This window comes from Oryx dammah, unplaced genomic scaffold (assembly GCF_014754425.2).
Source record: "Oryx dammah isolate SB20612 unplaced genomic scaffold, SCBI_Odam_1.1 HiC_scaffold_18, whole genome shotgun sequence".
NCBI classification, from domain to species: domain Eukaryota; kingdom Metazoa; phylum Chordata; class Mammalia; order Artiodactyla; family Bovidae; genus Oryx; species Oryx dammah.
In genome coordinates this window covers 31,198,529-31,211,780 of record NW_024070202.1, presented here as the reverse complement: position 1 = coordinate 31,211,780, position 13,252 = coordinate 31,198,529, and the positions used below count along the sequence as shown (strand labels likewise).

Sequence of the window (13,252 nt, the reverse complement as noted above, 5' to 3'; positions counted from 1 at the left end):
GAGGGTCTGTCTGAGAGTAACAGGTTCCTGAAAGTCATTTCTTGTGCAGTAAGTAATGTTCTTAGGTTTGGAGTTACTTTGGCAGAAATTTAGCTGTGGTACAAACATGAGAGTTCTCTCTGTGCATTCTTGATTTGGATCATGCAGTGGTTTTTACTGATACAGATACCCTGGGCCTGCTTGATTCCGAAGGGAACCCCTCAGCATTTGGCCATCGAGAGACTTGTTGGCTGATCTCTTCCTCTTATTCCCTATGTTCAGGCCAGTTTGCTTCCAACCAGAATTTGAATGTCAGGGTAATTTTGAAGAACGGCCTTTGGATTTTTAAGGCATAAGAGTGTTTTCTCCTAACTGGAAAGTAGCATACATTTAGCTCAGAAAATCAACACACCACTTCCTTCTGTGGTATCAAGGTCAAGGAGAGGGAGGTTAAGGCTTGTCATGTTATGGAGTTCCCAGGGAACCACCCCCATGTAGAACCTGTGAAAATGGTCAAATACGCTGTGATCAGGAGGGTGGTTTTGTCCTTTGTCTTTTCCCTGGGGGGCCCTTATGGCCTGAAAGCCCTAATGGTAGGCTGCCTTGCTGGATGGTGGTTTGTTTCTGTCAATAGTGACACAGGGTAGTGCCAGGCTGTAGGCCCCAGCGCCCTGCCCTGTGGCTTTCTTTACAGAAGTTATGTGTTCTGGCCGGCAAGTCTGCAGTTCCCCACCAGCAAGACACCGAGGTCCTTGCAAATCTTAAACACGTCATAAGAGTAGATGATGATCTTCTGGTCTTTAGCTAATTAACGTCAGGGTGTTCAAAGAAGTTGTTTCCAGCATGGGAAAGCGAATTAGCCCCGAGTCCATTTTTTGTCTCTCCCCTCTCCAGAATCTATACATTTGGGGAATGAATTGTGACAGTTTATGTTGACTCTGATATAACTCACAGCTCAGGGCAGGTCCACCTGCATATTTTAAAATTCAGTGAGAAAACAAGCATTGTTGCCTCCCTGCCCAGCCTCCTTCCCACCCTGGTAAGGAGTGGTGAGACCACCTTTTGATGAGACCACCGTTTTGATGAGACCACCTTTTGAGGGTATGACTCTGGGTTGGTGTCTAGGGGTCAGCTGGCCACATGCGACCCCTCCACAGCTATGGTGTCGGCCCTCAGGCCGGAGTCCCGGCTGGTGTTCAGTGTGCGCTTTCCCTGCTTTGGTTCTTTGTAGTAACCTGCTCCATATCCTTGGTAGAGAGGTGGAGGTGGGTTAAGTGACGATTACGATAAATGGATAAAGCCAGTTGGGGAGACACTTCTGTGAATTCGTCCAACAGTGTCTTCATCCAGCTCACCATTCTCAATTCCACAGCTACTAGTGTGGAAACTGCAGGATATTAAAACAAACAGGTCAGTGTCATCTTAAGTCTGCCCGGTTTCTTGTGCATTGATACATAGACCATGGTTTGGATGTCATCTCTTTTTTCCCCCACCTGTGGCCTTATTTTTTAACTTGAGTCCAGCTGGAATGTGGAGTGGGGTTGGTCACTGAGGAGCAAGCAGAGTCATGAACTGAATCCCGGGCCGCCTCCTGGTGCTGGTCTCTAGTTCTGCTCACTATAGGAACCCCTGACAGAGGTTCCCCAAGCTACACTGTCCAGCCTACGGTCAAGGAAAGATGCTCAGGCCATGACCTGGGTCTTAATATCGAAACCCATCTGCTATCGTTGAGTCTTTTGCGTCTGAGATGTCACCTTGCTTTTCATTCTTACTGTGTTTTCCCGTGTAAAACCAAGTTATGTTTTCATACTGGAGACCTATGCTGAGTGGAGATTGAAATTGGGACTGCGAATTTCTTAAGCTGACTGGGTGGATGCCTGCAGCTGCCTGGCCTGCAGGGCTGTCTGCCTGATTGCACCCCCCTGGCTCTGCAGGTTACAGAAAGGGGAGGGGCTGCCCTAGAAGGAGGATCCAGCGTGTCTTGGGGACAGGGTTCCCCCACTGCCCCCGATGGTGGATTATCTGCCTGCTCCTTGGTCACTTCACTGAAATGAAGTCAGCTCTCCTCTCTTTCTCTTTTTCATGAATCCTCTTGCAGCTATTTAGAGCAGAATGATATTTTGTTTTTCACTTAGCACTCTTATTCTGTCTGAACACACCTTTTCGGTCATGCACACCCTGTTCTTTGTTCCCACATTGTTGGGCTCCCAGATGTGCCCACTTGCTGGGTCAGCACTTTGCTTCCAGCCTGATGCTCTGAAGAGAACACAGCCAGCATGTGTGTCTGGGCCACAGTGTGTGAAGTAGCCTGCTATTTTATTTTGTCCCTCAACAAACTACTTATGCATTTAATTGAAGAGTTCAGAGGGAGTGACCAATAGGAAGGGGAAGTACTCAAGTGGAGAAGGCAATGGCAACCAACTCCAGTACTCTTGGAGAATCCCAGGGACAGAGGAGCCTGGTGGGCTGCTGTCCATGGGGTCACACAGAGTCAGACACGACTGAAGTGACTTTGCATGCATGCATGCATTGGAGAAGGAAATGGCAACCCACTCTGGTGTTCTTGCCTAGAGAATCCCAGGGACAGAGGAGCCTGGTGGGCTGCTGTCCATGGATCACACAGAGTCGGACACGGTGAAGCGACTTAGCATGCATGCATTGGAGAAGGAAATGGCAACCCACTCCAGTATTCTTGCCCGGAGAATCCCAGGGACAGAGGAACCTGGTGGGCTGCCGTCTATGGGGTTGCACAAGAGTTGGACACGACTGAAGTGACTTAGCAGCAGCAGCAGCACTCAAGTATCCACTGTTTTCCTAAAATAGAGTGGTTTTAAGTGTGTGTCTTTGTGAAAGTGTGCCATAGACACTTTGTTCTTTCTCTCATTTTCATTAGCTTGTGGAGTCAGATTTGAGTGACGACGGTAAAGCATCTTTCGAGAGTGGGGAAGAAGATGATGATGAAGAAAAGGCGACAGCTCGAAGAAGCAGGCCTAGAAGAAGCAGTATTGGTCTTCGAGTAGCCTTTCAGTTCCCCACCAAGAAACTGGCAAAAAATGCTGATAAGAACGGTTCTGCAGAGCCCCTGTTTCCTGGGTCACGTTTACAGGACAATAAAAAAGCGATTCTTGGAAGGAAGACAAGCTGCAGGCAGGAGAAGGAAAGGGAGGACTCTGCTTCTGAGTCTGAGGACGATTCCCGGGATGAGGGCCAGGAGAGCTCGGATGCTCTGCTGAAGAGGACCATGAACATCAAGGAGAACAAAGCCATGGTGAGTCTGCGTCCTGGCTGCCGCCGCTGGGCTCCCGGAGCTGTGCCCCCCACAGCTGCCGCTGCTTCTTTGAGGAAGCATACTCTGGGTTTTGTGGGTTCTTCCTCTTTGCCTGGACTTGCAGCGGTCATTGCCTGATTAGCTCTGGTTTGGGAAGAGACTCCCAGGGCCTTCCACAGTGCCCCGGACTCACACCAGTTACTGTTGATCAGATTATGTTGCAAATGTACAGTGGTTTAGAGACAAAAAGGGCTGTTTCAGCAAAAGGGAGTAACATGTAAATAGGGGTGTCATGAAGCCCACAGAACAGTTACTTGTGCAGGTCAGGCAGGCAGCTTTCAGCCTAGCTTTTGCACTTTGGAGATATCAGGGGAGGAATGAAAGGGGTCTAGGTATGAAAACACCTGGGGAGTTCTGAATCACTTTATAAATTCATGGAACAAAGTGAAATCTTCATGTGTATTCAGTTTTTCTATATATGGTCAGTAACTCGTTTGCTTCATAATTTTCATATATACAGAATTTAAAAAATAATTCTACCAAACACTTAGTATTTTGGTATGCTTTTTATCTTCTTTTAAATGCATAATATAATGACGCTGTATGTGCAGTCTTAGAATATGTCTAATAAGTTACTTAAGGAAATACAAATTTTAATATACATTTTACTTTTGGATAAAGTTTATCTAGAGACATAGTAGTCTTTAGCTAAGGAAAAGTTTTAGGATTGTATCTCTCCACATCTTTAAAATGAGAACTGTGTTCTTCATGATTTTGTTAGTGACACCCATACAATCTGTTTGCTTGGCACTTAATGCCTGTTGTTTTGGTATTTTTAGGAATATTTTCATAAATTATTTCCATTGATGAGAAATTAACCAGCTTGAAGAATCAGTGTTTTGGAGCTCTCAGTAACTGTCAGAATGGTCTAATTGGGCATTTTCTGTTTTGAACATGAAGACACTTGATTCTGGCGGGCAAAGTGGTAGGTTCCACGGCCACACTGAGAATTAGCGGCTCCATCCTGATTCTCACCTTACGCTCCAGGCCTTGATCCTTCCAGGACAGTTTTCATTGTGTCTAGTCCTTATATATAAGGAACAGACATAGATTTTATTCCTCTGATAATTTCAGCATCTCACCCTGGAGATAAAAATCATTACACGTGGGGTTAAAAATATAACGACTCTTCAGATCTTACGTAAACTACTCAGGTTTTTCATGGCTACAAACTCCAAGACTTGTGATAACCTGTTAGATGAAGTAGACTTATGCAAGACTCTGTTTTTTCTGAATTCAGCTTGCTCAGTTATTGGCGGAATTGAACTCGATGCCTGATTTCTTCCCGGTTCGAACCCCGAACTCAGCTTCTGTAAGTGGAACTCCTTGCATGTACTGTCTGCAGTAATCACACGCACACACACACACACACACACACACTCCCCCCCACCCCCGCCCCGCCCCGTGGTCAGACGGCTTTCATTCTGGAAAGCAGCCAGTGGCATGCCTGTGTCTGTGCTCTCCTTGCAGAGGAAGAAGACCACGAGGCGGGCCTTCTCAGAGGGACAGGTCACACGGCGGACCAACCCGGCCCGGAGCGCCCGGCCCCCTGAGAAGTTCGCCCTGGAAAACTTCACCGTGTCGGCTGCCAAGTTCGCAGAAGAGTTCTACAGTTTCAGAAGAAGGAAGACAGTGAGTGGGGTAATTTATGACTATAAGGAGCCACTGCTTCTTTGTCTAAGCCAGGGGTCCTCATGCGGGAGCATTCATCACGGTCTTCTGGGGCTTGGTGAGGGCGCCGAGGGGCCGACCCAGTAGGTCTGCAGGAGCTGAGACAGCCAAGCTCCTGGATGCCCTGGGTGCTCCTGTGACCACACTTGGGTAAGGACCCTGGGTTTGAGCTTGCACTTGGTCTGCACTTGGTCTAAGCTCTAAGCCATTAAGGCTGTCCTGTGCCTAAACTGAGCACCTGAGTGGTTAGGACCCCAGGTTCATCTCCAGTGGAGGTGATAACGGCTCCAGGTGGCTTTAGGGTTTTGCTCTTGGGAACGTACAGGATGACTCCCAGTCTTTCTGTGTTAGGAACGGGGAGTTTTGAGAGCTTTCTGTCTGGAACAAGAAACTCTGGACCCTATTTGTGGCTGTTCAGCTGGGTCATTGCCCAGTCCTCAGAGTTTATAGCTAGTGAGCATCCATTGGGCAGGGCCCCTGTGTTTCTGATTGGCCATTCTGTGTCTCCTTGCCATCAGGAAGCTTGACACCAAGGATAGAAGCTCAGTGAATGACTAAATGCACGAATGATTTCAGGGAGATAAAAGAGGGACCAAGTTACTATTAATGGTTCTAGAGCTCTGAGGAGTTGAAAACTTTATTTCCATTTTTTTTTAACCACTCAGAGCATCTAATGTCCAGTTCTCCTTCGGCTCTTTCTGCAGGGGAAATGCCAGGGACACCGCCGACGTCGCTGTGTGTCTTCTTTTCGGCCAGTGGAGGACATCACTGAAGAGGACTTGGAGAACGTGGCCATCACTGTTCGGGATAAAATCTATGATAAAGTTCTGGTAAAGCAATCTAACAGCTGATTCACATCACTGTGACTCTTACGGGGACACCCAGGCACTGGTATCTGAACTGCCTGCTTGTAAACTGTCTGGGCTTAGACCCTTGTGCCATCTGTCTCCCCAGGGCTCAGAGGTGGGCTCTGAACTGGCGCAGCTGTAACTGGGCAAGGGGAGACAGCTTAGTGCAGTAATCCTCATCAGGAGAGAGGTCTCTCTGGGGGCGGTTAGCAAGCAGGGGAATAGTCTGGAAAATCACATTTGTCATTGTTGTGTTTGAAGTAGATAGTTTTTATGCTTTAAACATTGAAAAAAATAATGCTTTTATAACGAATAGAAATATATTTACACTGTATTAATATATTTACCATATAGTAATATATTGACATATTGGAAGTATATGTATAACATACATATTTATATAACCAACAGAAACTGAAATTTGACAGAATATCTTCTGTAGGTAGGAGATGTTTTAAATGTTTGTTAAATGGTGATGGAGAGGATGGCTTGTGGTATTTTGCATCATTTCTAGATAATGGGACAGGGTCTTAAACAGTATCACTGTTTAACCAGGAGGTCTTACCCTGGATGGAACCAGATTGCCGGGAGCGGGGCTGGAGCCTGCGATGCTCCGGGGGTTCGCCATCATCACTCAGTCAGCCCCACCATTTCTGCCCCCCTGATCATTTCGTTTCTCCCAGGCTCCCTACTCGGGCTGTCCTCAGGATTCTCTGGCCCCAGAGCTGAGTGCTCACAGCCTACCGGAGGGCGCCAGGGTTTGGGCCAGAGACACAGCTGTGCCCGATTCTAGAGGAGAGGCAGGGCGGCTTTGTGCACGTGGCCCCAGGCACCCCCTCTGAACCCCGTGCTCACCACTCGCTGCCTTCGCCCACAGGGTAACACTTGCCATCAGTGTCGGCAGAAGACCATCGACACCAAGACAGTGTGCCGGAACCAGAGCTGCGGTGGCGTGCGAGGGCAGTTCTGTGGGCCGTGCCTGCGGAATCGCTACGGGGAGGACGTGAGGTCGGCGCTGCTGGACCCGGTAGGGACGGTGTGCACCTTCGTCCTGAGTCATGCTGGGAAGGGAACGAGCTGAGGCCGGGGCTCTGGGGCCCTTGGTCAGGGACCTGTAGCCCCCTTACCACTCTCCTCTCCTCCTGCCTCTTGAGACTGGCAGAAATGCAAAAGAGACTTTCCTTCTAGAAAGAACAGGCTGACCCACAGGACAGTAAAAGAGTGTGTTTCATTTTCCAGGGGCAGGGGTATTGCCCTGGAAGGTGCTCTGTGCCCCACACGGCTCTAAGGTTTCATATCAGTGCAGTTTACGTATGTTGTTACGCTTCTAACCTTGTGAGGTAGGTACAGAACACCTCCCCACAGCTTGGTTCCCTCTGTAAAATAAGATAATACATAGTACGCTGGTTAGTGTGTGTGCCCTTGAACCTGAGCACCTCGCGGCAGAGTCTGTGCTCATAACCACCGTGCTGCCGGACCAGAGGTAAGTAGAGTGTGCCCAGTTTGCAGCTGAACGTGAACTGCAGCTCCGCATAGGTGAGCTGAGAAAGCCTGTACTCTGAAAAGGTGGGCTGACTTCCCAGGCATGTGATCTGGAGTGGTCCACCTTTCTGAAACAGGCAAGAGGAGGGAGACAGGAGTACATGTCACAGGGGGAAGGACTAGCTGGGGATGAGGCCCAGCGAGCTGCGCTTGGTCAGGGCGCCATCGCGGCCTGTCGCTGACGGGGCCACTCTGCTCCCCCAGGACTGGGTGTGCCCTCCCTGCCGGGGCATTTGCAACTGCAGTTACTGCCGGAAGCGCGACGGCCGCTGCGCCACAGGCATCCTCATTCACCTGGCCAAGTTTTACGGTTATAACAACGTGAAGGAGTACCTGGAGAGGTAAGCCTAGCAAATCAGAACGGAGGGTGTGATTCCTGGGAGCAGGAGAGGGGAAGACTGTCTAGGTGGGCCCCGGGTGCCTCGTCTCAGCCTGACTCTTAGACACCACCTCGAGTGCGTGTCGGGAATGTCACAAACAGTAATAGAGCCTACAAGGCAGGCAGGGACAGCTGTGAGGGCCAAAGAGCTCTTCTCACCCTCTGGGACAGAGAGGGGAGGCTTGGGCGCTGGGATGGGAGGTGCGCTGGGTTTAGGGACGTGGGGGGTGAGGTGAGCCTCCTTGCAGTGACCCGAGTGAAGACTGACCTTGTGTCAGTCTTCACCATAGCAGTTTGGCTGTGGTGCCCTGGGCGATGCTGCTGTGTCTCTGCCTCCCTGCCCCTAATGCTTCCTCTTTCTTCTCAGCTTACAAAAGCAGCTGGTGGAAGACAATTAAGAGAAGAACCAGCCCGCTCACCGTGGAGCACTCCAACAAGACATGCCATTTGTGCCTAAGATTTCTTTTTATACAGAAATTCTTTGTAGAGTTAAATGCTATTTTTTTTAAAGATTGTTTTTATACGCTTCAAAAGATTTCTCAGGAAGATGAGAGAGGAATCTGTATACATATATTATACACAGGCCTGTTTGTATGTTGTTATTAAAAGTATCTGCAGATGATTAAAATCCACAGTTTAAAGGAGTGAAGTTCCAGGTAAGTCCTGGAAGAAAGATAGCATCGCAGCTCTCTAACTGGAGGCCAGGTCGTTACAGGGGTTACACCCCCTTGAGTTTGTCATGAGTGACCATAGTTTAAGCTGCTCTGGGTTGTTAGACGTTTCTGTTGAATGCTCCTCTAAATTACAAAGTGCAATTAACCATGGAACTAGAGTTTTATTTTTGTTAAAACTTGAACCAAAACTAGACTGTCACATTACCGACACTGGAGGCCTTGGAGGGCGGCTGCCTGGGGCCCATGGCTTCTGTATTTTAAAAGAATATATAAAGGCAAATTTAATTTAGAGATTTTTGTTTAATATCTATAAAAACTACACTCCCATGTAGGGACCAGGAGACTTCCAGCCATATTGCTTTTTGAGTTACAGAATTTTGATGCAAACGTGAGCTGCACTAATTTTGTGTTGCAGGGTGGGGGAGTAGAGGGGGAATGGACATATTTTCAGTAGGTTTCCCATGTTTTTCTACATTTGCTTCTTTTTGTCCCCCTTCTCCACAAGGATGGTGTCTAAAAAAATTAATGCACATTTAATTTTCTCAAAAGTTACATAAGCCAGAATATGTTCTGCCTCCCAGTAGGATAAATCACCACACCCGGGAGCAATGACTGACAGGTGCTCACTGTGCTCCGGCCAAGCAAGCTGGGGGACCCCGAGCGGGGGCTGCGTCAGGCCTCCAGCAGCAGAGCCACGCCCGCCAGGACCCACTTGGCCACCTTTTCTTTGCTCTTTAGCCTGAAGGTCCAGACGTAGTGGGGGCCTCTCCTTTTGGTTTTGTACACAGGGCACGCGTACGTGTGTTTGGTTTCCTGTCTGTCCACTGGTATGGCTTTCGCAAAGATGACTGGCATCATGGACCTTAACTCCTTGAGGCGGGCTTCCACGATGGTTCCTGACTGGCTGTCCCATCTGGCTCCTGTGGGAAAGACACGGGTTACAAGCGCGCGCTCCTGTTGGTACCGCTTCTCTACCTGTTGTAGGCAATAAATGTTCTGGTTTTGTCACTTTGCTGCGTGTCAGTGGCTTCCTTGCCAAGATGGGAAGGAGGGTCGTCACCTGCTGACTGGGAGCCACACAGACACTGTAAGCATGGATTTGTTGTCATGTCCAAATCTTTGCGACCCATGGACTGTAGCCCACTCGGCTCCTCGGTCCATGGGATCCTCCAGGCAAGGATCCGGGAGTGGGCTGCCATTCCCTCCTCGAAAGCATAGGCTCATGCTCCCGCGCTACCCCCGAACTTTGCTGTGAACAAAAATCTAAATCATTTGAATTCAAAAGGTCTGTAAAACTTACATGAAAACAGGTTCTGCAAGAATCCATACCCAATAAAGCAAGTTAGTTTGTCCTTCCTTTTAAAAAATGGTGACTCTGCATGCTTGTAGACAGTGTAAGAGATCTGCAGTTCACCACGTTCCCTTGCCACTGCACCTTCTTTTAGTTCGAGTCACCTGTTTAAATGTCTGTAAAGTGACAAGGAGCACCTTGGCAGAGGCTTGGAAATACTTTCTCCAAGAGCCTTTCAGGAGAAGAGGAAATGTTTACAAGATAAGATGAATGCATGGGTGAGTGGAAAATGTTCCATCTTCTACCCCATCCCCCAGATTCATAAGAAGTAGATTTCGTGTAAGTCTGAATTACCTTCAGATTTGGCTCCTACTAGACACACATCCTACCATTTAAAGTATCTGAAAGCCAGAAGTGAGGTAAACAAGCACTAGCGTGAGTGAGAAATGGAGTAGTGTGGTGTGCTAGTTGTGCCCACTGCAACTCCCCCAGGCTGTAGCCTGCCAGGCTTAACAAGCAAAGGACAAATACCAACTTGCACCCAAGTGAGAAAGGTTCTAAGTGTGATAACCCTGCATGTGCTCCTGGGGGCATCTTACCTTCCATGAGGAGCCCATGGAGGTAAGCGCCTTCCCTGGGGGGATGCCCGTAGTCGTCCTTTGTTTTTTTGGTAATGTCAACAGTCAGGCACATTTTGTCCAGTGGCCACTCGTTCTTTCGAGCCGTGGTCTGCATGATCGCTGTTGGAGGAGGAGGGACAGGTGTGAGTGGGAGGAAATCATATACATAAGATTCCCTGGAGCCCCCAGTGAACCGAGCGTCCACCCAAAGCGAGCTGTGGCCCCACGGGTGTTCGGGGTGTCATCTGCCAGACTGCACTAGAGCAGGGGTGGAACGAAGGCCAGTTTTGTGGACGGCGCTTGAGTGGAATAGCCATGCCTGAGTGCCGCTGGCTGGTTGGTTTGCTTTTGCACTAACTACCGTGGCCGAGCACAGCTGCGTGAGCCTGTGGGCCCCGATGGAGAACGTGTTCTGGGTGACCCACACTCCACCCACCTGGCTGCTCCCGTCCTGCCTGGCGTCCGCCACGTGAGGATGGGTCACCAGGGCAGGGGAGCAGCTCCAGGGACACGGCAGGGTTCTGCTCGGGGCGCGGCTCCATCAGCATCAGGGGCTGCCCTACCCCAGCTCTTACCTGTTAAGAAGGCCTGAGGGTTGAAGAAGCCAGAAAGCCACACCACAGCCGGAAGGGTGAGATCTTGTGTCCAAGTGTCCAGTTCCCGGCATCGCAGGAGGAGGTCGTTAAACCTGGGGAATAGAAGGTAGGAAGAAGCAAACGTGCTTTCAGTACTAAAGCTTTCCAGTAAGATTAGTTTCTGGGGATGAGGGAGTGCTGGGGGTGGTAGAACAGTCCAGAACTGGTAACCTGTGAAACTGTTCCCCTGATGACCAGATAACAGACTCGTCTGACCCCTTCAAGTGTTAGAAACACTGGGAAATGTGGGAAACTCCATTTATTCAACCACTGTTTCACTTCGATCCTCTTAAGTGACCCCCAGTGACGTGGGGACTGTACATGGGTTGTATATGGTCTGGGCTGACGGGGTGCACAGTGGGGCAGCCCTGTGTGTCTAAGGATGGGCAGGGGAAGGCTCTGATGACTGTGGTACAATCAGAGTTCCCAGGAATGGCAAGGCCAGTGGAACATGGGATAGCGGCCTCTGCACAAGCTGCAATTACCTGAAAGGGGAAGGAAAAGTTATCAAGGGGACCAACCACCTTCCATCCATCGTGAGCCTGTAGTGTGAGAAGCTGCTGTGTTTACAACATGTCCTTTTACTCCATCAGCACAACAGTTACCCGAGGTAACAAGCATCTAAAACATACCTGTGAGGAAGCCAGCTCACAGAGGCTAAGGAAAAATGAACTTCCATAAAATTAGGAGAAGCTTTCATAGGTAGCTTTTAAAGGGCTGCTGAAAACGGGGGAGATGGAGCACAGAGCAGAAGGCCCCGCGTAAATGCCTGTGGGGCAGCTCTCTAGGCTGAGGCCTCTCCCAGCCAGCGTGGCAGCGTCCACGGTTGCAAAGGCAGCAGGCTGTGTGAGGACCTCATACCCATAGACCACCACCCGGAAGAAAGGTTAAATGCTCACACTTGAACTTGGCTCACACAGAAAATTCCTACCAGCTTAGAACTTGGCTCTGGCCCTGCCCCATATTAAATTCTTCCAAATAGCTGGTTTAGGGAAAACATACTTGTAGATAGATCCCACAAAGAAGAAAGGCAAGGAACAGAAAAAGCAAAAGATAGAGGAAAAAAAAAAAAAAAACTATCGAGATGTGAAAGAGGATGAACACTGCAGCAACCAGCTGTTCTCCTGAAGCGCGTACGTAACAGGAACATGAGTGAACCCGGTAGGGTAAGAAAAAGTGAGGCAATTAAGTTGGAAACAGTCTCCAAAAGTTATACAAATGAAGGCAAAAATTAAACAGCATAAGGCAGAATAATAAGGAAAGCAAAATGAAATAGAAATGAGTTAAGAGTTGGAGTGGAAATAAGATGAATGCTGAAACATTTGCTAATACAATTCTAGAAAATTTGAGTTTTCCTAAGTTACAAATTTGAATCATCATAATCAGGGACATACGTTGTAAGAAAATGTGACACATAATACTAAGATACAGACTGTGGAGATAGAGAATCCCCTGGAAAGCCAGGAAAAAACATGAGTCTTTTTATAAAGGGAAAACATTATGTGAGCTTCAGGCAGCTATTCAGATATTAGAATAGAATCACACCTATGCAGTCCTCTGACAACAAATGAGTTAAATTACTTTTATAATCAGCCAAACTGTAACTTGAGTCTAAAGATAACATTATATGGCATGAAAAACCACCCACAAATCAACCGGAAGAAAGGAAACCCAAAAATCAAAAATAAGAGGAATCTTAAAAATCAAGGCTTAATATGTACGTTTAAACTTTAGAAAACTAGGTCAAGTAACTTTTCCCTCCCTTCAAAATACGCAATGTGAGACCAAAAGTTGATTTTGGACAGTGATTTTTTTTTTTTAATATTTTTTTAATTCAGGGGAGAAACAGTAGACAAGAGAATAGGAGACAAAGATACAATGACGATCAGCCAGAAATGACAACCAACCAGAACACACAGACGCACACAGATTGACAGTCCAGGCAGGCGAAGATAAGGCACTATTTGATGAAAGACGGGCTAAGAAACAAGAGACAGATGACGCAGAGAAAACCACGGACGGCAAGGTGGGTGTGTATGACATGTACACTACTGTGTATAGCTTGGTGGGGGGAGATACCATCTGTAGGCCGTACATTAACCTTAAAAATGCATTCCAATACATATTTCGTGCAGACAAATACTCTTTTGATTCTACATATACCAGGTACCTAGAACAGTCAAATCCATAGAGTCAGAAAGTACACTGGTAGATGGTGGGGTAGGGATGGGGACTTAGAGTTTAATGGGGACAGAGTTTCAGTTTAGGAAGGTGATGAACGATGG

The 13,252-nt window shown here is 48.2% G+C and overlaps 2 protein-coding genes across 8 annotated transcripts in view; one reads left to right on the top strand and one right to left on the bottom strand.

Moving 5' to 3' along the window:
• CDCA7L (cell division cycle associated 7 like) overlaps window positions 1-8,962 on the top strand; it is a 44,149-nt gene extending 35,187 nt beyond the window's left edge. For 3 of the 6 annotated variants that reach the window (XM_040260640.1, XM_040260644.1, XM_040260641.1), the window contains 7 exons: window positions 2,873-3,247; window positions 4,548-4,619; window positions 4,778-4,948; window positions 5,683-5,808; window positions 6,704-6,853; window positions 7,573-7,709; window positions 8,115-8,962. In XM_040260640.1, the coding sequence (XP_040116574.1) occupies window positions 2,873-3,247; window positions 4,548-4,619; window positions 4,778-4,948; window positions 5,683-5,808; window positions 6,704-6,853; window positions 7,573-7,709; window positions 8,115-8,145 (1,062 nt within the window). In that variant the 3' untranslated portion in view covers window positions 8,146-8,962. The remainder of the gene's footprint in view (window positions 1-2,872; window positions 3,248-4,547; window positions 4,620-4,777; window positions 4,949-5,682; window positions 5,809-6,703; window positions 6,854-7,572; window positions 7,710-8,114) is intronic. The other 3 variants (XM_040260642.1, XM_040260643.1, XM_040260645.1) reach the window with 2 other exon arrangements.
• Window positions 8,904-13,252, bottom strand: part of DNAH11 (dynein axonemal heavy chain 11) — a 360,125-nt gene continuing 355,776 nt past the window's right edge. For both annotated transcript variants that reach the window (XM_040260639.1, XM_040260638.1), the window contains 4 exons: window positions 10,908-11,020; window positions 10,312-10,452; window positions 9,094-9,341; window positions 8,904-9,058 (listed from right to left, as the gene is read on the bottom strand). In XM_040260639.1, the coding sequence (XP_040116573.1) occupies window positions 9,094-9,341; window positions 10,312-10,452; window positions 10,908-11,020 (502 nt within the window). In that variant the 3' untranslated portion in view covers window positions 8,904-9,058. The remainder of the gene's footprint in view (window positions 9,059-9,093; window positions 9,342-10,311; window positions 10,453-10,907; window positions 11,021-13,252) is intronic.